This window comes from Podarcis liolepis (genome assembly GCF_965112155.1).
Source record: "Podarcis liolepis genome assembly, chromosome: 7".
Lineage (NCBI taxonomy): Eukaryota > Metazoa > Chordata > Lepidosauria > Squamata > Lacertidae > Podarcis > Podarcis liolepis.
Window position 1 is genome coordinate 59835743 of NC_139561.1, and position 27434 is coordinate 59863176.

Here is a 27434-nt window from a genome sequence, read left to right on the forward strand (position 1 = left end):
CAATTCCGGATGTCACAAATTCGAAGGCAGCCGAGTCAGGTGCACAACAATCTTTCTGCATGTCTATTCTTAGGGCCGTTGGCTTCTTGGATTCACTTTGCTGTAGTGCCACCACCATTTGCCAGACAAAAATACACACACAGCAATTTGTAGTTCTTATGGTAGACTACGCAGCCAGCACTGCTCTCACAGAAGCCACTTGGTCCCATTCCTCACACGCTCTGGAAAGCCAGACCATAGTGCCCACTTTCCAACCTCCAGAAGTGCTTTAGAGTCAGAATTTCTTTGAGAGGATTCATGCAATTGAGTTATTGTAGCACCTTGCGCATTTCGTTTTCTGCATGTTCTGATTGCCCCCCCCCCCCCCGATTTCACATACTGTATATATGCAACTGTGCCCAGAGGAAACTGCATATTTACTGCTCTTTCCCTTTGTTTGTTGTAAAACATTTGAAAACAATATCTTTTAAAAGTTAATATGTTTACCAAGAGATACAGGAAGGGCAAGGAGCAAGCAGGCGCACAAACATCTGGTGCTCCTCTAAGGCAACGTGAGCCATACCACCAACAGCAAGTGTGCTCTGGTAATTTCCTAAAGCTGGCTGACTGGCTATCTATCTAATTTTATATCACCCTCCATCTGGAGATCTCAGGGCACTTCACAGCATAAAAATACAAGATAAAAACACAAAATACATAATAAAAACAAAAACAACCCAATACCTCCCCCCCCCAAATCCCCACATTTAAATGGATAAAGTATGTTTATCAGCCAAAGGCTTGGTTGAAGACTTCTCTTTGTCAGCCAATTGGCCCCCAGTACGTTTCCGAGCACAATTCAAAGTGTTTGTTCTGACCTTTAAAGCCCTAAACGGCCTCAGCCCAGTATACCAGGCAGAGGGCCTTCTTGGTAGTGACGCTCTCCCTGTGGAACGCCTTCCCATCAGATGTCAAGGAAATAAACAACTATCTGACTTTTAGAAGACATCTGAAGGCAGCTCTGTGTAGGGAAGATTTTAATGTTTGATGTTTTGTTGTGTTTTTAATATTCTGTTTGGAGCAGCCAAGAGTGGCTGGGGAAACCCAGCCAGGTGGGTGGGGCATAAATAATAAATGTTGTTGTTGTTGTTGTTGTTGTTGTTAGAACCTGAACCCGTCCACCCAGTCTGTATGTCTCTTTTACCCAATTTCAAACTGAGGTGAGTGAAGAGAGAGCAAACCACTTAGGCCCAGCTAATTCAGCGTTGTCAGCAGTGACCGGCTCTCCAGGTTTCAAACAAGGGACATTTCCCTACACCACCTGAAAATGCAATGGGTTGAACCTGGGATCTTCTGCATGCAAGCAGGTGCTCTGCTACTGAACTATGCCCCTTGCTTTCTTCCTTTGCTGCATGGCTTTTAGCTTTTCCATCTCATTCACCAATAGGAGAGTTTGGCTTGCACTGCAGATTCTGGGATAATCAGCTATACTGTCAACGCCCACCAGCTAAGTGCCTTCAGCTATTAAGCTGTAACAGAAACCTCAAGAGGTTGCCAATTTTTCACATCACACAACAGAAAGAGACAGAACCGACTCATAGAGCTGGGAAGGACCAAAATGCCTAGTTCCAAGTGTCATCCATTCCCCAAGGCCTCCCTCAGATCTCCAGGCAATCCAAATCACAAGCAGAGAAATTTCAGGTACTCACAGAGGCCTAGTTTCAGAGGACAGCAATTGAAGCTGCATTGCAAGGAAAATGAAAGCACGCCATCACCACATGCACATCCCGGTATCATAACCAGTCTGAGCTAGAGGGTGATTCCTTCTTAAACACAAGGTAATCAGAATGCTTCAATAGGATTTTTTGGTGGGAGCTGCTGAAGGTCAAGGGTATTTTGACATGACACTCAGGGAGTCTCCAAATTTCCCACATCCATAGTTATAATGTTAATACCATGTTCAGAGGCTACTCACTAACCAGCACATACAGTCATTCAGCAGCAGGGAAGGGGGGGGGGGAGATAGGATTGCAGGGCCTCTCTGTCCACACTGCTTGAAGATTAGCTCCGTCAGGCTCCTCCTTCAGCTGTTATCAACAGCAACCATTCCACTAGGCTGTAGAAGTGAGATGGGACTGTGGAGCCTCTCAACCAGCATTACTGGAAGACAAGCAACTTTTGGCTCCTCTTCTCTTGAAATATTTTCATTTTAGCTGATCAGTTAAGGAATAAATAGCACCTGAGTTTACTTTTTTCCATCCTCCTGCCCAGTCTGTTTTCCTTTTGAGTCATGTATTGAGATTGCAAGCCTGGGGGGAGGAACTAGCATTTGTTAAGTGATCTGGGAGCCTTTTTGGGGTGAAGAGCAAGGTAAAAATGCATTAACGTAGAATCATTCTCTGTCATGCCCTGCTTGTGAACTTCCTAGAAAGATTTGGTCACCACTGTGGGAGATAGATAGGGACTGGTCTAGCAGTACAGATCCTGTGCCTTATTCTCTCACCACGCATAGGGCTGCTATCAATATTCCAGCTGTGTGTGGGTTTTTTTGAGAACTTTCATTGTAACTTCTGTATTATCTTCTACATGCCACCATCACTGGTATGTCAGGGACACACAGAGTCAATTATTCACATCACCAGTATCGTGACAGTCATTCATTATTAGGTTCAACTCAGATAGCACCCCATCCATTTCTGCACAGGACTACCAAACTGGTGCTGCTCTGTACTGCTGCTCCTTCTCTAATTTTAGAATGGAGCAGTAATGACAGCTATTTCCTCTCCTTGATTGCACTTGTTTTAACTGCTCTGCTCCAGAGCTCATTAAGGAGGAAAAATGCTGAAATATTTAGAAATTCAAACAGCAGTTTAACAGTTGGGCATCTTGCATAAGGCTACAAGAATAGAAGTGTAGGAAAATTTGGCTGTAAAGTGCTTCAGTCATGAATTTTGTATTGTGGAGGCAGCATTCACAACTAGCCCTTGAAGTGTAGTGCAAGGGGGATGCAGGCTTCAGGCCGGATGCAGGTGTCTTGTCCTGGTACACAACACTTTGTATACCAGATACCAGAAACTGCTCAGGCAAAGAGAATGGGAAACTCGGTTTTGGTTACTGAACAGTGAACTACTGAACAGTTAAGTCAGAGCAAGTACATGGTACTGGATCCTCAGCACCTATACCACTTCAGAACGAAAGTAGTTGTCACATTTTTAATACATATAACCTCCCTCCCAAACATGAAAAGCTAGTGTTATCAGGAGAAAGTTTCCATTTTCTACATGCAGGAAATGTTTGACACTGGGGAGCTTTCAAATATGCAAAACAAACCCACAAAGGCTTGAGGGGACTGTACCACATAGTATTCCTACATATTTGGATCTCCACTTTGCCCTCTGAGAGGCATTCACTCTAAACACCTCTGCATGAAGGGTTAAGGGTGTGTGGGTGGATGCGCATGCGCACACAGAAAAGCAAAGCTGCTTATACAAGGACCAACAGGATGTGGAAGAGTCAAATAAATAAATAAATAAATTTTCCTGAAGAGCCTCTTTATACTTCTGCTATCTTTCGCTGCCTTTTACACTTATTCCTGTTATACAATGTAGGGGTACCCAATGGGGCTATTGCTACATGACATACATTTGTTCCACTTCATCCCTCGTCACTTGCCACACTCCAGTTGCAAGCTGCATCAAGCTTTCCTCTGGACTCATTTCCATCAGGCTATGCCTCCTAAATGAAGTGTATTGTTGTCAAGTGTACTTATCACTTCAATAGCCTCAGAGCATTCAACACCACAGTATCACTGAGTGCTCTGTCATGATGCAAAGCAAACTTGCAACTGCAGGGACCTAAGCAGCCTCTGGAGGGCAGCAAATCCAAACTTTCACCTTACTCTTCTTGGAAGTATGTGTGCCACACCCAGGCTTCTACACAACAGCACTAATCAGACTGAGTTAGAGGTACATCACTTATATTTTAGGGCAAGGAACAAGCTTCACCAAGGCAGGAGCGCAACAAGGAAAATTCAGAACAACTTACTAGTCCTATGAAAAGGGAGGACAGGATCCACTATGAATGGCAACAGGAATCTTTATTAAAGGCGTTCTTTAGGCGTATGTTTGGCAGACATACGATGTACACGCACACTTTTATGTACACTCTTACACAACTCACAGAGCATCACCAAGCGCTTGAACCAATAAATTAAAAAAAAGAGAGAGATCAAGGGTTTATTATCGTGTAAGAAATGCCATTTCCCCAGAGTCAGGTTAGGGCAGCAGTCTGGGGAATCAGAAACAAAAGCCAACAATGACATAATCACCCCCACTCCTGGGTGGCCCTCACCATAGTAGAGGCAGTAACAATCAGTGTGCTTCTTCTCAGGAGAGAGCGGCCTCATACTCGGGCCTCAATGCACTCCAACGTAGAGACTCTCTCATCTGGCCTGTGCCCTTCTGCTTGGGCACACTGGCCAATATGGGCACTTGGGCTCTCAGCACCTCTGGCGTTTGGGGAATGCAGGCAGGCAGCAGTCTGGGGATAGGGGGAATCACATTCATCAGAGGTAATGTCAGGCACATCGTCCGACTGACTGTCTGAGCTCTCCAAGTCACTTCGGATGCTTTCAGGCTGTGCTAGAGTGATGTCCCAGGTTTTGCTAGCAATGCAGTCTTTTTGCTCACAGCTTTGGTGGTTGCACATCTGCTCCTGCTCTTCTTCTGCTTCCTCCTCCTCATTCTCTGCCATCTGAGTGTGAACATGGAGAGAATCCTCTGTGCTGCTCCCACTAACAAGCTGGTAATGGCTCGGCTTGGTCTCTATGTCCACCTGGATCTCCATATTATTACACTCTCTGTGGAAGGAGGAGCCCATGTGAGTTCTAGGAGACAACTTTTATTTTAGAAATATTTATTGCAATTCTGGAGTTCTGGCTAGCTAACATTTCTAATATAGTTTTTAAAAACCTACTACAAAATAAGCAGTATAATACATGAACAAGGCCCCACAACGTATTGCTATGTATCCCTGATATGTGTGCGCTACCTGAGCCTGTGGCTAGAAAACCCCCAAAATGTTAGCATCATTAAGTCACTGCTCCAATGTGGGTCCATCTGTGTGCACAAAAACATACACTTAGACACATAGACAGACAGATGTTTTTTAAACACTGACAAAGAATAAACCCTGCTGGATCAAGCCAAAGGCTCATCTAGTCCTGCTCTGAACCTCACTCTTGCAGCCTGCAACAGCGGTACAACCAATTCAAAATAATGAGATGGCTAACTCCTGCAAGTGATTTGAACTGTCATCCTGAGTTTCAGCAGCCTTCCCTGATTCTAGGTCACACACAGAACTAAAAAATCCTGAAAATATTCCACATAACTTGATGCAAAAGTTGTTGCTTCCCACTAGGTGCTGCAAGCCTATAAGAGCAGGCAGCAGTTAAAGTACACTGAGAGCCCATAGAAATATGTTAGCTGAAACAAAGTGGTACAGTGGACCCTCGGATTACATTACCTTCGGGCAACGTAACGTTCGGGTTGCGAACATGGCAAACCTGGAAGTATATACTTCCAGGTTTCGCCGTGTGCGCATGCACAGAAGCGCTCTATCGCGCTGCGTGTGTGTGCAGAAGTGGCGCCTCATGTTGCAGACTTTTCGGGGTACATACGGACCCCCGGAATGAATTAAGTACATATCCTGAGGGTCCACTGTATCTGAAAATTTACTCTTTAAGTTAGTCGTAGAATAATGAAGTATCCAGTATGTGTATTCTTTATGTCTTAGCTTCCGGTTAATTTTTCACTACACATTAATCAGCCCCTGCAGCTAAATACTTCTGAATGATCTGCAGAGAATGATAGTCAACAAAGTCCACACCACGCCACATTCATCCAACTTTCCATCCAAATCTGCCATACAAGAAAAGGCTCTTCTCACTAAATGAGGTTTTCCATAGAAAACAAGTTATGGTGACTTCCTGCCAACATCTTTTAACAAGATCAGAACAAAAATGATGGGCTTTCTTCAGAGACCGCTGACCCCATTACAAACACAAACTAACTGCATTAACATACCTGTCTTGGGGGTTGTAAGAACTAATGATGGAGCCTGCCATAGCTCGCGTGCTGGCATTGTCACTGATGGCTCCAAGGCTGACCGAGTCCTTCGGGAAAATCTCTTTCTGGACATCAGCCTGCACTTCCAGCCTGGGCAAGGGACAGGAATTTATTAGGCTCTTTATACTAATGTAGCTCTCCCACCTCACTTGATGTTTGACTACACAAAGGAGTTATTTAATTCACAAGAATTAAGCATAAAGTGACTCAGTTTTAAGCAACAACTTATTTTGCTGAATTTTGCTTTGCCTGTTTTTCTCTAGAACAGGATTAGGTCATGTCTGTGGTCATGACTAACAGTTCCTGTGTAGCACGTTCCCATACATTCTACAGTCAAATTCTGGGCTGTACATTTGGTGCTGGATAGAGATTTGATTACACAGCTGCCTATTTCAGACACTGGATCAGAGGAACAGACCTTATAACCTTATGATTCAGGAGGCAAGCTTTCTTGTAATTGTGCCAATGGGATGTTAAAGTATGCAAGACAATACATGACAAAAGGACATAAAAGAGTTAACCCAATTCATTTTTATTTCCAATCTAATAGAACCATGAAGAACAGGGGACATTCTTGCATGGGAACACCTAGCATGGGGTTGTGCAATACAAGCAAACTAGGTTTACTTATGACTGAGTCTCAAATCCATATCACACACAGGTGCTGTAGCCTAAATGAACTTTTAATTACCTGCTGTACTTTCCTTTCCCACCCAAGAGGACTCCACCACTCAGGGTGCCCCCCGAGAGCGCAGCAAAGCTGGCTGTCTCACTGTAGTTGCCCTGCATGACGCTGAGCCCATCAGTAGGGCTCCCACTGGTGCTCAGCACACTGGTAAGGCCTTCAATGCTGCTTTCCCCAATGCTGGGATTCTTCAGAGCCCTCCAAGCATCCGCCACTAGAGACAATGAAAAATATAAGAAGGAACATAACACAAAAGGTGACTTGACAGCAGCATTCCTACATTAGTCAGTTGTTCTATGTAAACTAGCATACCTGGAAGCAAAACAATGAAGCTGAATGAATTTGGTAGTTTTAAATATTTTCGTCCCTATCAGTTTGGAGCAGCAAGTGAAGAATATGTACAAAGTAATGTGTTTGTAATGTTAGCAAGAAAGAGAAAGAAAATCAAACTGACCTTACAAGTTCACCCCATCAATTATCTAACCCTTCCACTTGCTGCTGGATACAGCTGTTAAGCACAGTCCTAGTTGTTTTTCCCCATCAAGATGTAAAAACACAGTTACTTCTTTACCTGTAATTGGCCCATCATCTTCATCAAACTCGATTTTGACTCCTTTCCCATTGGCTGTGCTAACTCCACAGCCACCACCACGACACAAAGAAATTGGCACAACGCCATAGACATATGCCAACATAATAGGGACTCCAATACCTGGAAAAAAGAATAAAAGTTAGTAGGAAACCAGAATCCTGCAAATACAGGTACATGTCCTCTCTGCACATTCTTCAAGGACAGGATGAGTGACATCTCGCTCAGTTATCTTCTTACCACCATGAAAGTGCTTAGTCAGAGACTAAGAACACTATCAACTGGAGAGAAGAGTAGTTTGCATAGATTACACAGATGGCTACTAGAAGAACATCAGTAACATGTAAGTAGCTTGCCTTTCTTTCTTGCAGTTTGTGCGCTGTTCCATAACTGAGTGATTGAAAACCTCAGGAGAATGTCTCTTTCAACTGCAGTACCAGCACAAACTTTCACATCAAGGATTAAGCAAGCATAGTGGGAGCTTTGTAGTATAATAGACACACCCAGGATATCCTGAGAAAGTAGCCATTTCTCAATTGATATTTGTGATTATAGGCTGTTTAGCCAACTAGCAAAGCATGAAAGTTGAAACAACCAAACAAGAGAGCTTTGAAACCAGTTTGCCTTTGACTAAGTCACAACAAACATTTTATTCTAGCAAAAATCCTTGGTTCTATGAAGATAGAAGACAATTATGAAACTGACACCCAGTGTGTGCAAAGCGAACTTCCTGTCATTGTGGGGGAGGTGGGGAGATGAATGACTTTATATCTCAACTAAGGTGAAAACAGGAAATAGATTTCGATTAAAGGTGAGGTCTGGTTGACAAATCACCTTGTCCTCGTGAAAGGCAAAGCTTAGGAAGAGAACAGGGATAAATAAAATTCTTCTAAAAACATAATTGTTAAAGAGTGAGAAAATGCTGATCTATGGCAGGACTGAGGTGGAGGAACATGGGTCCAGAGGGAAAATATCAAACATTAAACATGACACAGGGTCTAAACTTTAAGAAGTAGTAAATATACAAAAGTATATCCATTTTGCATAAGAAGACCTCCAAGTGGAAGGGTTTTGTTCATTCAAAAATATCAAGTTTAGTTCCTTGGAGGTTATTTGGTTGGGATGTATCTACTAAACTGTGAGATCAAGGGACCGTGAAGTATGGTGAAGAGTTCTGATATTCTTCTCACCCTATGTCAGATTAGAAATGGAAGCATCTGTACTTATTGTTCTGGGCACAGTGAAAAGACTCTTAGCGCTATAGAGATAGCACATAATACCAGCAGCAGGTATTGCGAATCACAACAAGAGATCTATAGAGCTGCAGTTGATATTAATGTAAAAGCAAACATCCTCTAGATCTATGCATGGAAACCATATCAAGGGTATTAGCAAAAGAAACCATATAAATCTACAGGGCATGGATAAAGGAAGCAGAGCTGCTTCTTTTTGAAAGCATGCTCTGTTGCTTGGACACAGCTGCCTATTTAAGTAATGTTAGGGAAGGTATTGACCAAGGCTCATTTTCAAGGAAAGACACACAACTTTTTATTGAGTTATTATTTCAAGCAAAGAAGGGAGTGACAATGTTCAACCTCATTCAGCATGGCTTATTGTAAAAGATGCTGTGGTACTACAAGAGCTGGAGGGCACCATGTTGACTGCCCCTGCTATAGAAAACAGAGGTGGTGCATGGCAACATAAATATAAATGATAGAAAACTCCATAACTATATAGGGACAGGAAGGAGAAAGATAGTTTTGTTTTCCTGAGCTCTCTCAAATGAAGTCCTTGGCTGTACCACTTCCACACTACCAGAAGATTATTGAACAGAAAGGAATTCACCACCACTCTGCAAAGCATGAACATTGACCACCACCACCCATCCCAAGTTCTGCAGATGCTCTGCAAAGGCACTGCATTGCATCCTGAACTGAAATATATGTGTTCCATGTAATTAAATTATAACCCATCTAAGGAGTGTTGGGGTTTGGAAATTCTTAACGCCACTGTCAGACTGTGCTTTCTAACACAGAACTCATCTACTTACCTACACTGACAGCAGCAATGACAGGCGATGCAATCACAGATAAGGTTACTCCACCAGTGATGGCCAGGTTCCTCTTGTGCTTAGAGGTTTTTTTCCCCTCATACCTGCTATGAATCTGATATAAGAAGAATCAAGGATAAAACAGGCAATGCAACACAAAGAAGAATGGTATTCTAGGAAGATGTTACCTATTGCAGCTCTTAATAGTTTATAGCAGAGACTGATTCTCCAGAAAAAAGAAAAGAGGCTGAAGGGCTCTCTAGAGGTGGAAGTCTCACTCTGTTCATAACTGGACAGGCTGGCAGAAATCAGAGCAGGGACCATCAACAAGAATCAATGCCACAAAATCAGCAGCAACTTCAATGAAACTTACTAGGCATGCAAAGTCGCAGGTAATATGCAGTTGGGCTGACCACACACATGCTCTAAGGAATATTACCCACCCCAGGTCCCACAACGCAAACTTCAATTATCACTGAAATCTCTCCACCTCCAACCTAAGAGTAGCCTCCTGGATCTGACTATAGGCCCTTCTAGTCCAGCATCTTGTTTCTCAGTAGCCAACCAGATGCCAATGGGAAGTCTACAAACAGCTATGTGTACAAAAGCCCTCCTCCACTGTCATTACCAATGATTAATATTCAAAGGCATGGTGTAATATATTGTATGGTCCCTCTTAACTATCAGGGGAACCACCACCACTTCTGCACCTCCCCTCTCCCATGCAAAAAAACCATCAGCCTTGTAGTTGGATTTAATTCAGCATATACAGTTATTATTCTTACCTTTCTTCCAACATAAACCGGGATTCCAATGACCATGGCTGGAATGGCAATGCCAGCAATGAGGGAAATACCCACTGGGGCACCAATCAATGTTCCAAGCTGCCAGAGAATCTTCTTTTTACGACTCCATGGCTTCTTGCCCCAGAATGTGCAACCAGAAGGGCTGCAAGAGATTTTATATTTGGTCTTCAGAGGAACAAGATTCAAAAATGGTGGGAAGGCAGACACCTGCCCACAAAGGTTCTACCAAACCTCTCCCCTCCTCTTCCTGTCCAAGTAGCTAAAGGTGTGTCTACAGCACAGATGGGGAACTGTTTGGACTCTGCGGCAGCGTTAGAAACTGAGATATGAAAGCTAGGAGCTAAATGGCACCTTAAATCTAGGTTATGCACACAACAACAGAATATCTAGGTGCGCTTTTTTAATAACAAGAATACAAAAATGAAAATGAATGAACTGCAGCTAAAGTCTTATGTTCATTTTTCACATGGTCTAGTCCTCATCTGAAGACTGCAAAAAACAAAGCCATTCTTCCCCTGCCCACCCCCCTAATATTCTTAAGAGGGTTTATTTTCCAGTCTTCAGAGAGTGGCTGGAAATGGGGAGGCAGAAAAAAGTCCTCCTTTCCTCCCTCTGTGCAGTTTTAATCTGAAATCTTAGGATCAGAAACTGTTCTCACTAATGAAATTCCCTGTCGCAAAACGTGCCTAGAACAATGGGAGTTTCGAATGCTGCTCTGAGGCATGCATTCCCTCGCTGCCAACCCTTCAAGGGCCACATGCCAGCAGTGGGGGGGGGGGCACACTTTCTCACAGACACATAATACGCACACACATGTATGTGCACAGTACACAGCCCCCACCCCTGCAGCTGATCCATGTATAGTCAAGGGTAAAAGAAAGTGCACCTCCTTTGAATTCTGTGGTTTTACATATCACGACATAATAGCAATCATTTGTTCCTTAACAGGTCTTAAAATTAGGTAAAAACAACCTCAGATAAACAACAATACATGACATATTACACCATGTCATGATTTGTTTAACAGAAATAAAGCCAAGATGGAGAAATCATGTGTGAAAAACTAATTGCACCCTTACTGTTTCCATAGGAATTAAGAGGATAAATAGCAGACAGGGGCTGCTAATCAAATGCTCTTGCTTAATTGATCATCAGCAAGTGTACCCACCTCTATAAAAGCCAAATATTTTAGCAGTTTGCTGGCCTGGAGCATTCAGGTGTGTTTTAACATAATGCCAAGGAGCAAAGATGACAGAATGCTCTTAGAGAAGCAAGTGCTGCTGCCCATGAAATTGAGAAGGGTTCTAAGGCCATCTCCAACCAATTTTAAGTCCATCATTCTACATTTCTAAGTATGAGAACACAAATCAATATTTTATCTGTTTTGATACTCCCACAGCACAGTATCCTTTGAGTAGTAAAGGTTTTGGACCACAGCAACATAGCTCTAGCAAGGTAGAGCAGTTTGAGGGCATTTTACCCTCCAACTTACCTGAGGTAATGCAAATCAGAGATTTCCTTCATACAAAGCCAGCAGAATTCACAGCCACATACAGCACAAGTCATGTGATTACAGCTGCCATCATTCATCTTGATGATGTAGGCACTGCAACGTGGGCATGGCTTGATGTCATCTGCTATGGAATTGAAAAGGAGAATCCAGTCAAATTTTGTGCACCTAAATAAATCCCAAGAAGGAATTGAAAATCTTTGAGATCTTCCATTGTAAGAAAGAAGGTAAAAGAACCACCAGTCTTACTCTTCCAGCCCATCCTCCTTTGAATGAAAAAAGTGTTTAAATCACGTGGCAGGTCAAGATTCAAATACCTCATTGTTTCTAATTCAATTGACTGTGCTTAGGACCATGGCCTGACTTACTTATTTACCAAATTTAAATCTCACCTTTCCTTCATGGAGTTCAAGGGAGAATATGCTCCTCCCTCCCACCCCCATTTTATCCTTACCACAATCCTGTCATATAGGCAGGGGGGCGGACTGAGAATGAATGTCTGAAAGTCACTTGGTAAGGTTATTGCCTGAGAAACTCATTCTTAGTCTAAAAGGGTAAGAGTATTCTGGGCCTGACAAGTAATTCATCCCTGATATTTTTAACAAAGCTGCATAGGATTATAGCTCATTATTACTGCAAGTCCTTTAAATTCAGGAGGTCCCAAATTCAGTCCCCGGCATCTCTAGTTATATCAAGTGATGGGGAAAGACCTCTGCCTGAGATCTTAGAGAGCCACTGCCAGTCAGATTAAACAACACTGGACTAGATGGAGAAACAGTTTGACCTAGCAGAAAGTAGCTTTCTATGTTCCCAACTCCACCAAAACACACTGCTGTTGCCAGCATGCAGTTTGAAGAATGGCATTTGATTTGAACTAGTTATGTTCAATAGTTATGTTATGTCTGAGGTAAAAGTTTTATATCTCATTTGAAGCAAGTGGGTACTTTAAAACAGAGGTGTGGAATCTTAGACCTCGGTGCTAAAAGCATCCCTCAAGGCCTCTCTATCCAACCTTGAGATTCTTCTCAGGCCACATCCCTTATTCTCCTCAAGTAGTTTTGCCTGTCCAGAATGTGTCCTTGAACTGTATTAATGCTTTCTGCTTGCCTAGAGGAGTGTATGTGTATAAACCTTTGCCTTTTACATTGCTGAAATTTAGCTACCATACAAAGGTAAAAGTCACATTTAATCAAGTCAATCTCTTTCCGAGATCTTCACACACAACTGCAGTAACTGGCAAGTAGCTCACTGGTACATACCTGGTCCAGATTCTTGTCCATAACTGAGGCCTGAGGTGTGCTTTGTCCGTACCCGCAGAGTTTGTGCTCTTTGTTGGCGGGCCATGTCGCAAGTTTGGTTTGGGTGCCATATCTGCTTGCAGTGATAGCAAAATTCAGTCTGGCAGCCTTCTCTCTCACACGTCAGTTTGGGGCAGCTTGCACATCCATAGGCAATAACAGCATAACTAAGCAAAAAAGGAAATGGGAGGACAGTGTTTTGTTTGGGACTTGTATTGACAAAACTGGACTATGTGAAGTAAAGCCACAAAGACAACTGTCTCTGTACAAATCTACTCAGCCACAATTAGCCTAGCTTTCTCAGATTTACTACCTATATCTCAGCAAAAATTAAGGTACTTTATTCGATGTACTGTAGTTAACATCTACAATCTAACATGTTGTTCTCTTCCTTGGTGAGAACAAGACATTTACTGACTTGCTTGTGTAACATTCTAAGAGCTCTAACCATGAGAAGCCTGTCATTATAAAGTTAGTTTTCTCCCCATCTCCCTTAATGGGCTTATAAGTTAGTACTTTGGAAACAGAAGCACCAATTGGCAAACAATTTCTACCTGAGCACAAAAAAGAAGTCAGAGGAGAGGTAAAAAACAACTCCTTGTCCCAGAAGCTACCCACCATGCACAAAAAAATGACACAAGGAGGTTGTCTAACACTGTAGTCTGCATATTTTGTAAGGGTCAGAAATATCACCCTTGTTACTCTTCTGGCTTTTAATTCCCAAATAATTCAGGTTGCATGACTATTTCTCAGATCTTGCAGCATGAGAAATCTGGAATAGTCCACATGATTCACAACCTCTGGGAGCTGGAGAAACCATTTTACCCAAGTGTAGCACAGTTAGAAAAGGTGACCATCATAAACCTACATGCCAATATGCAGATTCAAAAGGCAGAAAAGGAGGTCCATGTATGTCTGTAGGACTGCTCTATATTTCTAGTATACAAAAATGCCCAGTACCAACAGAGAGGCAGATTTAAATATATTAACTAGCACCACCTGTTATCAAATGGATTACCTTCAATTCATGCAAGTCCTCAACAAAAACAATTACGTTTCATCAGGAGATACAGAAATATGCATGACTACAGAGCATTCTTCCCTTCATTCTGCACTGTCAAAATTCAGGTAATTTCAACTTCCCCAGCTCAATCAAATTCTGCAGAACATGCAACCAGAATAAAACATGTCTAGGGTTTTTTTTTTGCAATGTACTTAACTTGCACAAGTTATTCTAAATGTAACATTCATTTTTTTTAGTGGATGTGATTCCAGAAAGCTATAGTTCTTACATGGAGGACAGGGCTGCTTCTGGGGGGAGGCCCTGCGCTGTACAATTTGTATGCAGCTGCTAGGGAATCTATACTTCCTTTTTGTCAGTTTGATAATTTCCTAGCAGGTGGGAAAAGAGGCTTTGACTATCCCAGCTCTTCTAAACTGAGTCCCCACTGGGGAATTAAGCCCCCTCTAGCCATTCCACCCCATCATTATCAGGAAGACAACTGCTGTCCTACAAGAATCATCTTTCACAAGGAGAGCAAGAGGACAGCTGATAACATCAAGTTCAATGACATAGTGTTAATGACAAACCTTTCAGTCTTGAAGGTACAGAAGCCAATAATTAATTCTCAAGACTCCTTTAATCCATTCATGTTTTGCCTCTTAACTACCCGCATTTCCACAGCCAAAACTACATTGAGAACAGAATCTACAAGTGGGACCTGCAACAAAACACTGAAGTGCTTTTATTTAAGGTTCCAGGCAGCAAGCCAGGCCCTTTTCCAATACACTGCATTCCAATTCACATGCCTACACCCACCCTGTTTTCTGGGTATCTCCCCTCACTCCATCAGTTTTCAGCACCTACTGAGCAGTCTCAGTCTTCATATAACCATTTGGTTTTAGTGGGTCTAGGCAGGAGGAGAGTCACTGTGGTTCATAAGCTATCACTGCATTCACCAGAGAACTTCTCCCCATTGGAGCAGGCTTAGATGGCCTGCACCTGTTGTTGGGCCAGATAGATTGGGGTTGTTATCAGATGTTCTACCCACCCTGCTGCTAAACAAACAGCTTCTCTGACCCAGCTGAAGGAGGTGTCCTTGACTGTGGTGTTAGTGAACCCCAGGACTGTTCTGGAGAATTCAAAGTTCATGCCTAATCTGCCTCTACTGGACCAGCCTCCACTGCATCCGTGAAGCTGTCTCAGCATATTTTTGCACGGCCTGACATACAAGATGTATAACTTTGATTTCAGTCTTTGCCACAGGGTGTGAGAGAGATTGTCTGGAGATGTGAAGGTATTGTTATAGCGCTGCTGTTAGATCATTTCTTGATGAGATTTGGTGTCATTTCTTATGCAGAAAGAAACTCGATTTATTTTTCTACTTGATTCTTTGCATCCCTCAGGTTTGAATACTGAAATTGATTATAGTTGCTTTCTATAAGTCATTACTAATGCTTGTATATATAACACCTGTTTATGGATAAAGTTTGCTTTACATTTGTTGTTTTAAAGGGGTAACTTTAAGAAGAAAACCTCACAGCTGCAGATTTCTGTCACCTGTAACTAAAATCAATGCTGCGCCTGTCTATATAATCTTACATTGTAACAGTTGTTGTTCACTGCAGAAACCACTATGTTAGAAGTTCTATTATCTTGATACTTCATATATGGTATGTACTTCTATAGCACAATTGTTTATATAATTTTAATTTGCTAAAATATGTTGAATTACGATATTATATTCATTTATATTACTTAGAATATGTACAACGGATGAAGCCCAGGAGGGCGAGTTCCATGACTTTGATATACTACATATGAACATGTACCACTGATGAAGCCCATGAGAGTGAAACAAGGCATTATTCCGGAAATCCTTGTCAACACTGTGGAACTGTAGTAGGCTCCAATTTGGACTTTATGAACATATGTGGAACAGAAACTAGAAGACATTTGGTCTTTACGAATGAACTGATTTATTGGGACTTCCATCTATATTATTGCACTTTGTGTGCTGTTTATGTGCAAGATAAACATTTGATATTGTGATAAGAATATATAGGAGTATTGTTTATGCGAATGCACAGCCGGTTACGTCTTGTGTGTTTGTCAAATGTATTTCATGTAACGCAAGCCTTGATGTTGTTTTGCGAGATTTGGTGTCATGACAAAAATCCCTCCCTGCAAGCGTAAAGGGTCTATCAGAATGGTCTGCCATTGAAGACTTATGGAATCCAACTGATTCTTGAATGCTCTGGAGATGTTTCCTGTCTTGATGTGGAACGGTGAGATGAAGCAGGCTATCAACAAAATTGCCCTCAAGCCCTCTGTCTGACACTGTGGAGCCTGAGTAACACTGTGGTTCTCTCCAGAATTTCAGACAATGACATAGAACAGATGATAGGTAAAGCACATTTGGCCTAAGATGTGATGTGAGAGTGACTGAACATAATTGTGCCTATTGTGTGGTGGTGAAGGCACCAAAGGCTTAACTCGCTGCCACCACTGTGTCCTCAAGTAGCTGTCCAGCGGATCTTTTCAAAGTGGCATGTGCTTTACTTATACCTGCTCCAGCAAAAAGTAGGCTGGGACCCTCTGAGGCCTGCTGTAATAATTTTGCTAGGCACCAAGTAAAGGTAAAAGCATTCATCTCCACAGTGATCTGAACACCAAAGTTAGAAAGGATATTGGTGAGGTTTCCAACTCATCATCTGGTTTAGTCCTGTAGGATCAGTTTCAGCTAAAGAGGACTGAGGATGTAGAAAAGATATTTGTCCTACCATATCCTTGCCCATCAAGGCTAATTCAAGCTAGCAGGAATGGGCTGGCAAGGAAAGTCCAGGGGCTGGTGAATGTGTCATTATGCAATGGAGTAGTGCCAGACAACCTTAAAGATGTGGTTGTGTGACCACTCCTCAATAAGCCCTACCTGCAAACCAAGGTTTATGATTAACTACCTCCTGAACACAGGTTCTCCCTTTTTAGCCAAATCAAGAATGGTGGAAGTCCTAACACAGGCTTATTGGAGGATACTGATTATCTTGAGCCATTCCAGACTGGCTTCAGGTCATAGTATCCTCCTGATCAGCTTTGTAAGATACAAGTTGAGGGCACGATATTGCAGTGGTTCTGGTCCTATCTATGGGGTTGGTTCCACAGCTTCCTTGCAGTTATGCTATGGGGTGCTGCAGGGCACTATTCTATTGCCAGTGCTATTTAACATCTACACATAGCCATAGGAGTGGTCATTTGAAGTTTGGAGGCAAGTTCTATTTCTCTACTACATTTGAGTTGTGAGTGTCATTCATGACATTCAGAAACTGAATTTGAATCTATCCCGGCACTTGCTGCTAGCCTCTTGTTTCTGCCAAAGTTTTTAAAGTGTAAAGCAGATTTTTATATAAGCAAGGCCCTGGTTACAGGGTATAGAAGGTACAAGAAAGGTTTAGATGCATGGCTAGGCACAAGTGAACACATTGAACTAACAAACAGCATGCCCCATCAGACCATTCTGTTTATCATGACATTTTCCAACAGCCAAATTTAAGATATTTTTGGGTTCTAGCTGCTGAAAAGATATGACTATCTAGTATTTTAACTGTTAATTGTATTTATTTATTTTATTTATTTGCATATTTTGAACTGCTTTGAGGTGCACAAATTTATAAATAAAAAGCTTTATGTATACAAATATAACATAGTATAGTATAATATAATATAATAAATATAATATATAATACAATACAAGTCAATAAAAATAGATTTAGAATCCTGCTTCTACCTTGACCTCAAGTACCAATCTGCCTACCACCTTTCACTTCCACTGACTGAATGAGAGCTAAATACATGCCCCACCCTATTCATGCTCTGCTCTACTCATTTACTGGTAATTCTGCCAACACAATGAATTTATTTTAATGCCCTGAAATTTCCCCCTCAACCTCAGGGAAAAATACAAAGCAACGAATGTCAGACAGCAGCACGAGCTGACTACAATGAAAAAGGTAGTTCCAGATTTGTATGCAGATCTAACTGTGCACTAGAAGACCAACATTACCATGGAAACACACCCTTGTGTTATGTCTGCAGTTTACCTCCCTAGGCAGAATAGCTAAGCTTGCCAATTTATGAAGATGCTTGAAGCATGGGTGGGATGCAGAAACCATGAGGATTTTGCATGCTATTTTTCTCAGAACATGCTTTTACTGCAGTCTCACAGAGAAACTGAACTATGAAACCTATGTGACAAAGATTTTCTACAAAACGTGTGAGAAGCAGGGAGAAAGAAATCATATGCATCGTTCTGAACCCACACAGATTACTGACAGCTCTTAGGTACTACTTCAGGCAGCACATATGCTATCTTGGCACCATGTACACTTGACTTTTGTGTAAATGTGACAGCTATTCATCAGAGCACATGCCCTATCCCACTGTCTCTTCCAAATGTTTTTTACACATAAAATCCCCCACCTGATAGCTGAAAAATTGATAGCTGCTGTTCAAGCAAGTGATATGCAAAACTGCAGCTGGATTTTGTGCAACCATTTTTTTTGATACTGTATTCTAACGGTATTACTAGCACTAGCAGCTGCACTGCCTGCTTGTGCTGCTCACCAACCCACCTAACTGCCCCCCACATTAACCCCCTAGAGCAGGGGTCAGCAAACTTTTTCAGCAGGGGGCTGGTCCACTGTCCCTCAGACCTTGTGGGGGGCCGGACTATACTGGGGGGGGGTTAACGAATTCGTATGCCTCACAAATAACCCAGAGATGCATTTTAAATAAAAATTACACATTCCACTCATGTAACAACACGCTGATTCCCGGACCGTCCATGGGCTGAATTTAGAAGGCATTTGGGCCGGATCTGGCCCCCTGGCCTTAGTTTGCCTACCCATGGGTAGATCTGTGCTCTTTCTCTATCTCTCCCTGCCTCCCGAAAATTCTATGAAGATTCAACAATTGCAAAGGGGGAAGGAAAAGCAACGGTTAGGGCATGGGTAGGCAAACTAAGGCCCGGAGGCTGGATCCGGCCCAATTGCCTTCTAAATCCAGCCTGCAGATGGTCAGGGAATCAGCGTGTTTTTACATGAGTAGAATGTGTCCTTTTATTTAAAATGCATCTCTGGGTTATTTGTGGGGCACAGGAATTTGTTCTCTTCCCCCCCCCCCATATAGTCCAGCCCCCAAGGTCTGAGGGACAGTGGACCAGTCCACAGCTGAAAAGGTTTGCTGGCCTGTGCCCTAGAGATTCCCCTTCCCACCCCATGCAATTCCAAAGCTTACTTTTCACCTCTCAAACCCCATTTCTGATGCCAGTTCTCTCTATTCTATAGACTCACTTTGCACTCATTTCATCTTCACCCCCTTGTCTGTGCCTCGTCCTCTTTTTGTGCAACACCCTTACATACAAACCAACCGCATAGTAATCTCGGGTACCTTCCTCCTCCAACACAGAGCAACTAAGCACCTTTTTCACCTTCCACTCAAATATGAAGCTATATACCCTCTTATTCTGCAGACCCTTTCATGACTCTGCTTTAGTCTTCAACCCCATTCCCATGCCTCTTACTACCTCTTTTTTGCAACCCCTTTTACACTCCTATTTTTACCATCATCCCCTTTTTTATTCCACCCTTGTCCTCACTTGCACACAGATCACCACTTGCATGCTTTCTCAACTCTCCCTTGCACACAGATCACCACTTGCATGCTTTCTCAACTCCCCTATTCTGCAGTCCCCTTTGTGGACACACACCATGATGATATACATTACTGTAACTTTAAAAATGAGTAGAATCTTAAAACCAAGACTGTCAGTTGGGCTGTTCAGTTTTAAAGGATATTGTACATCTATAGATGTTTGATTGTTAACAAACTAACTCTTCTAAATTACTACACTGAATCGGGAACTTCATGTTGAAGACAACACATGGTATCAGGAGTGACATACATTCTGTGAAGCTACTGTGGGATATTTGAGGGCTCAGCATCCTTTATTTCTCTGAGGAATGGAAGAGAGAGAAGTTTGAGTTCAGCAACAAGGAAAAAATACTGAAAGAGTAAAAGAGGTGGTTTTAAACTGGCAAAAGTTTGAAAAAAGCTGTGGTGGAGTAACCCTGGAGGGGGGGGGATTGCGATTTTAAACAGCAGAGGTTTCAGCAAAGCAAGAATGGAAGACCACTGAGGATTTTTGCTTGTTTTAAATCAAATCGGTTTTAAGAAAGAGAACAAGCAGAGATGCATACAACACAGAAGCTAACAGCACAAAGCTAAAGCAAAGCCTTTCAAAACTCCCTTCTCAGTGTACTCAAACCCTGTTTTAAACTGTCACTTTGCCCCACTCAGTGTCATCCCTGCTACTCTACTCAAACTTCTGCCATTGTTTAAAACCACTTTCCCCCTCATAATGCCTCTCTTCTTCTTTTTTTGCTACCATGCCATGGCAACCTTCTGCGCAACCTGCCTGTAACTTTGCCCCTTACCCCACCCTGATTTCATGCAAATCCAGGATTGTGATGAGGCACCACAAATGGGGGCTACATTCTTACATTGTTATTATATACAGAGAAATGTAAAACATAACACTTTAATATGGAAACGGTCTGGTTCATTATCTCTTGCCTGTTTCCAGACTTTTGGCAGGAGTGATATTTCATTTTTAAATGAACTTCTGCAAATTTAAGAACAGTGTATTTTTTAACAAAACAAAATCTAGATTCCAACAATGAACATCATGAAACCCACCAGTGTCTCAAGTTTGTTACAAATGATACAGTGCTGAAGCTTCTTTCAGAATGTTTCTGGGTAGTCTTCAGGGTCTCTATGTACAAACTATTAGCTTAGAATACAAGGCAACCAGATAGGATATATTTCATGTCAGTGTTAAATAGCACACTAACCTTCAGAACCCTGCCACAGAAGTAGCACTATCTCAAATAAAGCAAGTTGGCGGCATCTATCCAAGAGCAGGGTGTTCCATCAGCTTGTTTTATGTTTCCTACCAAATCTGATAAATTTTGCATCAGTTGAATAGAGGAAACAGTTAAGTGATAACCAGATTCTTGCTAATTAAGCAAAGCAGAAAAACTGCCCAACAGTATTTAGTGGAGCTACCATGTGGGTGGTATGCTTGCCCACCTTCTATTGATCTCTAATTCCTATAATTATGCAGTACAGCATAATTTGGGACTGCCCAGCAACAACATATGCATGCCAGAAATCAACAGAATCAGAAGCAATTACAACAATTCCAAGAATATTCTGCAGTGCCCAGTACATTACAACTTCCCTTACCCCATGTTTTAAGATGAATGTTCTAAAGGACAACTTAAAGAATCATTGCTTGTACTTTCCATGCTGTGTTAAGAGAAACTTTGGGAGGCTGATTTAAAAGAAAACAGAAGTGAAAGTAAAACAAGACTTACTCAAATCTCATTCTGACTAACTGCCAAAGGCTAGGCCAATTCCCAGTTACCCAACTGGATGTTGAATCACAATGATTCAACATTTCACCACCTGCATCCCCATACATAAAATGCTTTCTTACCAGAATGTGCAAGTTTCTGTTCTTACCGAAAGTCATTGTTTACAGTTTCCTCCACTATTGTGAAAGGATAGCTTAAGGCTGCTGAACTTCTCAGCATACAGAGGAGCTGGGAAAGACCCACAATTCCCTGGCATTTTAGAAACAGGAACTTTTCAGTAAAAAAAAATTCCACCACAAACCTGAAATACATGCAACACTTGTGATCAGAAAATTTCAAATCAAACTCCCCTTGCCCCTACTTCCAAGGATCACCCACTCCTCCTCATCTGTAACATCAACCCCACATCAATAAATATTCATTAATACAGTGGTGCCTCGCAAGACGAAAAGAATCCGTTCTGTGATTCTCTTCGTCTAGTGGTTTTTTCGTCTTGCGAAGCAAGCCCATTGACGGATTAGCGGATTAGCGCTATTAGCGTCTTATCGGATCAGCTGATAAGCGGCTTAGCGGCTTAGAAAAAGGGGGGCGGGGAAAAACCCACAGGAACTCGCAAGACATTTTTGTCTTGCAAAGCAAGCCCATAGGAAATTCGTTTTGCGAAGCACCTCCAAAACGGAAAACTCTTTCGTCTAGCGAGTTTTCCGTCTTGCGAGGCATTCGTCCTGCGGGGCACCACTGTACTTAAACCAGATTCTCAGGAAAATAAATTTTACTAACAAAACGATTCTGAGCAAAGTCTACCTGCAACTAAGTAGACAGGAATGACACAAAGTACAGTTCATACCTCACTGCAGGACCTAGTTAATTAACTACCATCAGCAGTGCCAACCAGTCCTTGCCAAGGATTCAAGCCACAGAATGATTTGGGAGTATCTAGATCACCATAAACTGGGACTTTCCACAGCTGTCTGACACATTATCTTCCCTCTTGATGGGCCACCCCTCCTCTGTTACTGAGACCAACAAGTCATAGTCTATAAGGTAACAATAAACCACAGCTTAAGATTTGTTAAGGTATTTTGAAGAAGGGCAGTTTATTACTAACCACCACCACTCATGGTTTCTTAGGTTTGTTTATGCTCCTTGTACTGGGGAGGAGAAATGTGGGATCAATCAAGCAGCAGGTACTACTCGTTCATGCTAAACCACAATAACCCAGAGATCCCAGCTTATCTTTACATGCCAACACAACGTATTTGAGATAGCATTTCCATTTCATATAAGTATTCCTCTTGAGGATTTGATAGCCACAGCATAGAGTGAACTGTTTCATTATAGTCTGCCCTTTAATAAATTTCTAGAGGCACAAATCCTTGTAAATGCAGTTAGTTTTGTTTACACATACATGTGCTTCTCTCCATTACTTATGTGTTGCCCTCCATTTACAGAGGGAAAGACAGTCCTTAATAAACACCTCAAACTTTAAAGGATATACTGATCTTGTAAAGTTTGTGTCTTCCACGTGTTTTCAGTCTGCACCAAGATAACTGATCTTACACATACCGTATTTTTCGCTCTATAACACGCACCTGACCATAACACGCACATCGTTTTTAGAGGAGGAAAACAAGGGAAAAAATATTCTGAATGAAACAGTGGACGTATCATTTTTGTGATTCATGCTGTGGCCACAGACATGTGATCTGATGGTGAATTTGGGGTGACCCAATGCAAAAATCCTGAGAATCCCTGTGGATCCATGCTTTGTAACCACGTTTTTGCACCATTGCAGCCCCAGGCAACAGTGGGTGCGTGATTTTGGGGGGGGGCAGGCTGTAGCCATGGACATGCTATGTGCTCTGATGGTGAATTTGGGGTGACCCAATGCAAAAATCCTGAGAATCCCTGTGGATCCATGCTTTGTAACCACGTTTTTGCACCATTGCAGCCCCAGACAACAGTGGGTGCGTGATTTTTTTGGGGGGGGACAGGCTGTAGCCATGGACATGCTATGTGCTCTGATGGTGAATTTTGGCTGACCCAATGCAAAGATCCTGAGGATCCCTGTGGATCCATGCTTTGTAACCACGTTTTTGCACCATTGCAGCCCCAGGCAACAATGGGTGTGTGATTTTTTTTGGGGGGGACAGGCTGTAGCCATGGACATGCTGTGTGCTCTGATGGTGAATTTGGGGTGACCCAATGCAAAGATCCTGAGGATCCATGTGGATCCATGCTTTGTAACCACATTTTAAGTGGGGAGGGAAGGAAAAACACAGAAGGCTAAGAATGCAGGAGAGGGCTATAACGTGAGGAAAGGAAGGCAAAAGTTTTCCCCCACCCACCCACACAAGCCAGCCACTGTTTAAGGATTTCATCCTTTTAAATGGAAGAAAGCATATTTGAATGCTGTGTGTCTCCAAAAACAAAAAGCAGGAAGTCAAATCAGAATTTTAAGCCGAACCTGTAATCTCTCTTCCCTTCACAAACATTGTTCCCTCCGGAGCAGGGACAGGATAGAGCGACGCTCTGCTTTCCTCTCTACTTGCCTGGAGGGGAGGGGCTTTCCCTGCTCTTTGTTCCGTTTGAGCAAACACAGCAACGAAACAGAGCAGGGTGGGCAGTAAGACCCTGAGGCAGAATGCAGGGAAGCTGCCACTTCCTCTCTTCAGGCTTCCCTTCTCCCTGAAGCGCGGTTTGATTTTTGCCTTATTTTTCGGCTACAGGGACCACACATTCGCTGCATAACACGCACAGACATTTCCCCTTCCTTTTTAGGAGAAAAAATCTGCGTGTTATAGAGCGAAAAATACGGTACATCCTATTTCCCTTCCAACACTATGACCGTGTTCAGTATTACCCAATCCCTGTAAAGAAAGTGTTCACTGAAGAGATGCAGCTCCCTGGGTCCTCTAAAGGTTTAGACTACAATCCTATGAGGAATGTATATGCTGATTTGCTGATTTTTAAATACTTAACCAGGTTCTAGCACATCTTTGGCACTTCCAAATTATCTGATAATGAAAGTTTTGTTTTCATTTTCACTTTCACTCACACCTATTCCTTTGCAAAATTATAACCATTAGGCAGCAAAAGTAGCTGCCTTAATGAGATTGGAGAAACTCCTTTATTAAGGGGCTGCAAATGATTGGAAGAAACTAAGTGCATTCAAATTGACACTTCATTGCTGGACATAGTCCTGCTGGTGCACTGCATGCACTTCATCAGCAATGCTTTAGTCTTAAAAAATTCTGCTGTTTGCCACCATTTCCCCTAGAATATTGAAAGAGACAGTGTGAGCAGTTTGGGAACAGGGCACTTACTTGTCTCCCTCTGGACAGAAAAAGTCAGATGAGGCACCATTGTTGAAGCAACGTTGCCCATACTACACTTAATTTCTATAGGAACATGGAGCAGTCAGGGCTGCTTTCAAAGGAAGGGCAGGATAGAAACTTAATAAAATAAAATAAGCGAACAGTAATTAAAAATACAATACTTATTACTGCATACAATGTTCTTAGTGTTCAAGTGTTTTTCAAACACTCCTACAAGTCGGAAGAAATATAAAATAATGATATTAACTTTATTGCAGATAAGGGGCTAAAGCTAAATGGCTTGCTATGACTGTTCATGGCAGGTGGGATATGAACTATAGACACAATTATACACTATTTCCCAAATGAAGCAGCAGTGTGTGAACTAAACAAGAATATAAAATCTGCAAAAACCACCTCTCCCACAAAGCCTCTGGGCTTAATTCCCAAAGCCCTTATCCCCAACAGAAAAAAGCCAGAGCATGCTCTTCACGCCCCTTTTTCTTATATTTTCATCACTTTGTCATTTTCTCTCTAAACTATCCACTTTTAAACTGTAAACTGTTGATGGCAGAGTGACATACCATTTTTGCTCAATTCACTCTAATGGACCATGTATTCAGCTGGTACAGAACATTGGCTTGGCTACAAAGACAATATTTAGTCAATGCAAAGGCACCTCCCCTGCACCTTTAAACTTTAAACTGCAGCTAGGGCTCAGTGACATGACCTTTAAAAAGAGTTCTCTCCCTAGTAGTGCATGCCCGTCTGTGAACCTTGAAACGTGGTACACACCCTGCCAATCATGGCTGGCCCCAATCGGAGTACTGACTTGCTTTCGCTCTGAATTGGTGCAGGACTAAGCAGCTTGGAATCATGCTGTTCTTAGGTTTAATGTCCCCCACTGGCAAGAGCCCGCTAGGTGGTGCTGTCTGGACCTCACCCATCCCTATCTGTAACATGGGGGGCAAGATCCAAACCGGCCAACCTTTCCAGGGTTGTTGTAAAGATCACAGCAGGCTAATGCAGATAAAGCAATTTACTTCCCATAACGGCCACCAAAGTAGCAGCTGCTGTTTTTACTTATTTTATTATTATTATTATTATTATTATTATTATTATTAAGCGTGTCCTTCCTCCTGCCCCTGCCTTTGCTCTCTCTCACCCGCAGTCCGGGGCCGGGCACCACCTGCAGTCCGGGTCGGCGGCCAGGCAGCGGCGGAGCATGAACTCCTCATACTTGGCGACGAGGTGGGGCGAGTCGCGCAGGAGGAGGCGGATGTCGGCCGGGTTGAGGCGCTCGCTGCACTCGGGGCAGCTGATGTTGACGCGCGACTCGGTGATCTCGATGCGCAGGTACTGGCGGAGGCACGAGCGGCACGAGCGGTGCGGGCACGAGAGGAGGCGCGGCGCGTTGCCCGCCGGCTGCCGCACCAGGCACAGCGGGCACTCCAGCTCCGACGGGGAGGACTCCTCGCCGCCCTCCTCGCACTCCGCACCAGAAGACGACGACGAAGACGAGGTGGCGGCAGCGGCGGCGGCATCGCCCTCCCCGGTAACCGCCGCCGAAGGAGCAGGAGGAGGCTTTGGCGGCGGCGGCGGCGATGAGGGCGGCGGCGGAGTGGCCTGGGTTGATGCTGCGGTGGGGCTTGCGATCGCCGCCGCCACCGCCTCCACCACCGGGGCGGGCTTGGCTTGAGGCGGCTCTGGCTTGGCCTTGGCCTTCCGCCGGCGGCGGACTCCGGCCCCGGAGGCTGAGGACGAGGCGGCCGAGGCGGCGGCCGAGAAGACGCTTTGGAAGCTGAGGAGGCGGCGTCGGCCCCGGCTGGTGCCGCTGTTACTGCCGCTGTTGCCGTCACCTCCTCCGCCGCCGGTGCCTCTGCCGCCTCCTGCTTGTCCTGAGCCGCTCTTGGGGCATTTGGCCGGCGGGGCAGCCGCGTGGATCGAGGTAGAGCGCGGCGACTCCGAGTCCTTCTCTGAGCCCATCGCGAAGGAGAGGCGGACGGCCGGCCGGAGAAAGCGGCAGCAGCGTCGCCCGCTCGGCTCTGCGCCTCCTCTGAGGTGAAACGAGAGAGAAAGGGGAGTGAGGCGGAGGGAGGAGAGAGCGCATGCGCGGCCGATTGCCCGACCAACCGACCCACTGACTGACTGCTGAGGTAACCCAACCGCCGCCAACGGCGTTCCAGCTCCGGCTGCGCAGGCGCAGGCGCGTCAACTCCGCACAACTCCCTTTCCTTACCCAAGCTGTCTGCTCCTTTCGCAATGCGCATGCGTCCCAAGCGGGGGAAGGCGACTTAAGAACCAACGTATTTTATGTAATTACATGTAATGCAGGCGTTGTGCTTTGAGCCTACGAGCTGCTTATAAAGAGTGAAGGTCCAAAAGGAAGGCTCGTGAGGCGCTCTCCGTCTCAGAGGATGGGCAGGCAAAGCCTTGTTTCTCTGTGTGTGCAGAGTTCATGTGAGCCTCTGCTATTTTTGCCTTTGCCTCCCCCCACAAAAAAGACAGTGTTATAAAATAAACAGTCTTATAAAATAAATACTGGGCCGGAAGATGTTCAGGTTGAGGAATAGCATCAAACAACTCTAGCTGGCTCCAACGCCCTTTTTTGCTTGTTTGTTTTGCCTAAAGTAGGTTTTCTA

At 43.5% G+C, this 27434-nt stretch overlaps 1 protein-coding gene across 2 annotated transcripts; it reads right to left on the bottom strand.

The window, feature by feature from the left end:
* Positions 1 to 4056: 4056 nt before the first annotated feature.
* Positions 4057 to 27036, bottom strand: RNF19B (ring finger protein 19B). 2 transcript variants are annotated; one of them, XM_083512532.1, is made up of 9 exons: positions 25958 to 27036; positions 13004 to 13209; positions 11727 to 11871; positions 10214 to 10376; positions 9429 to 9543; positions 7361 to 7501; positions 6796 to 7003; positions 6063 to 6194; positions 4057 to 4837 (listed from the first exon to the last, which is right to left on the bottom strand). In XM_083512532.1, the coding sequence occupies exons 1-9, from the start codon at positions 26776 to 26778 to the stop codon at positions 4381 to 4383; spliced, it is 2388 nt and encodes a 795-aa protein (XP_083368658.1). In that variant the 5' UTR covers positions 26779 to 27036; the 3' UTR covers positions 4057 to 4380. The 2 variants fall into 2 exon arrangements, with proteins under 2 accessions (XP_083368658.1, XP_083368659.1); XM_083512533.1 differs by having other exon boundaries at positions 11727 to 11868; positions 25958 to 26906.
* Positions 27037 to 27434: the final 398 nt, after the last annotated feature.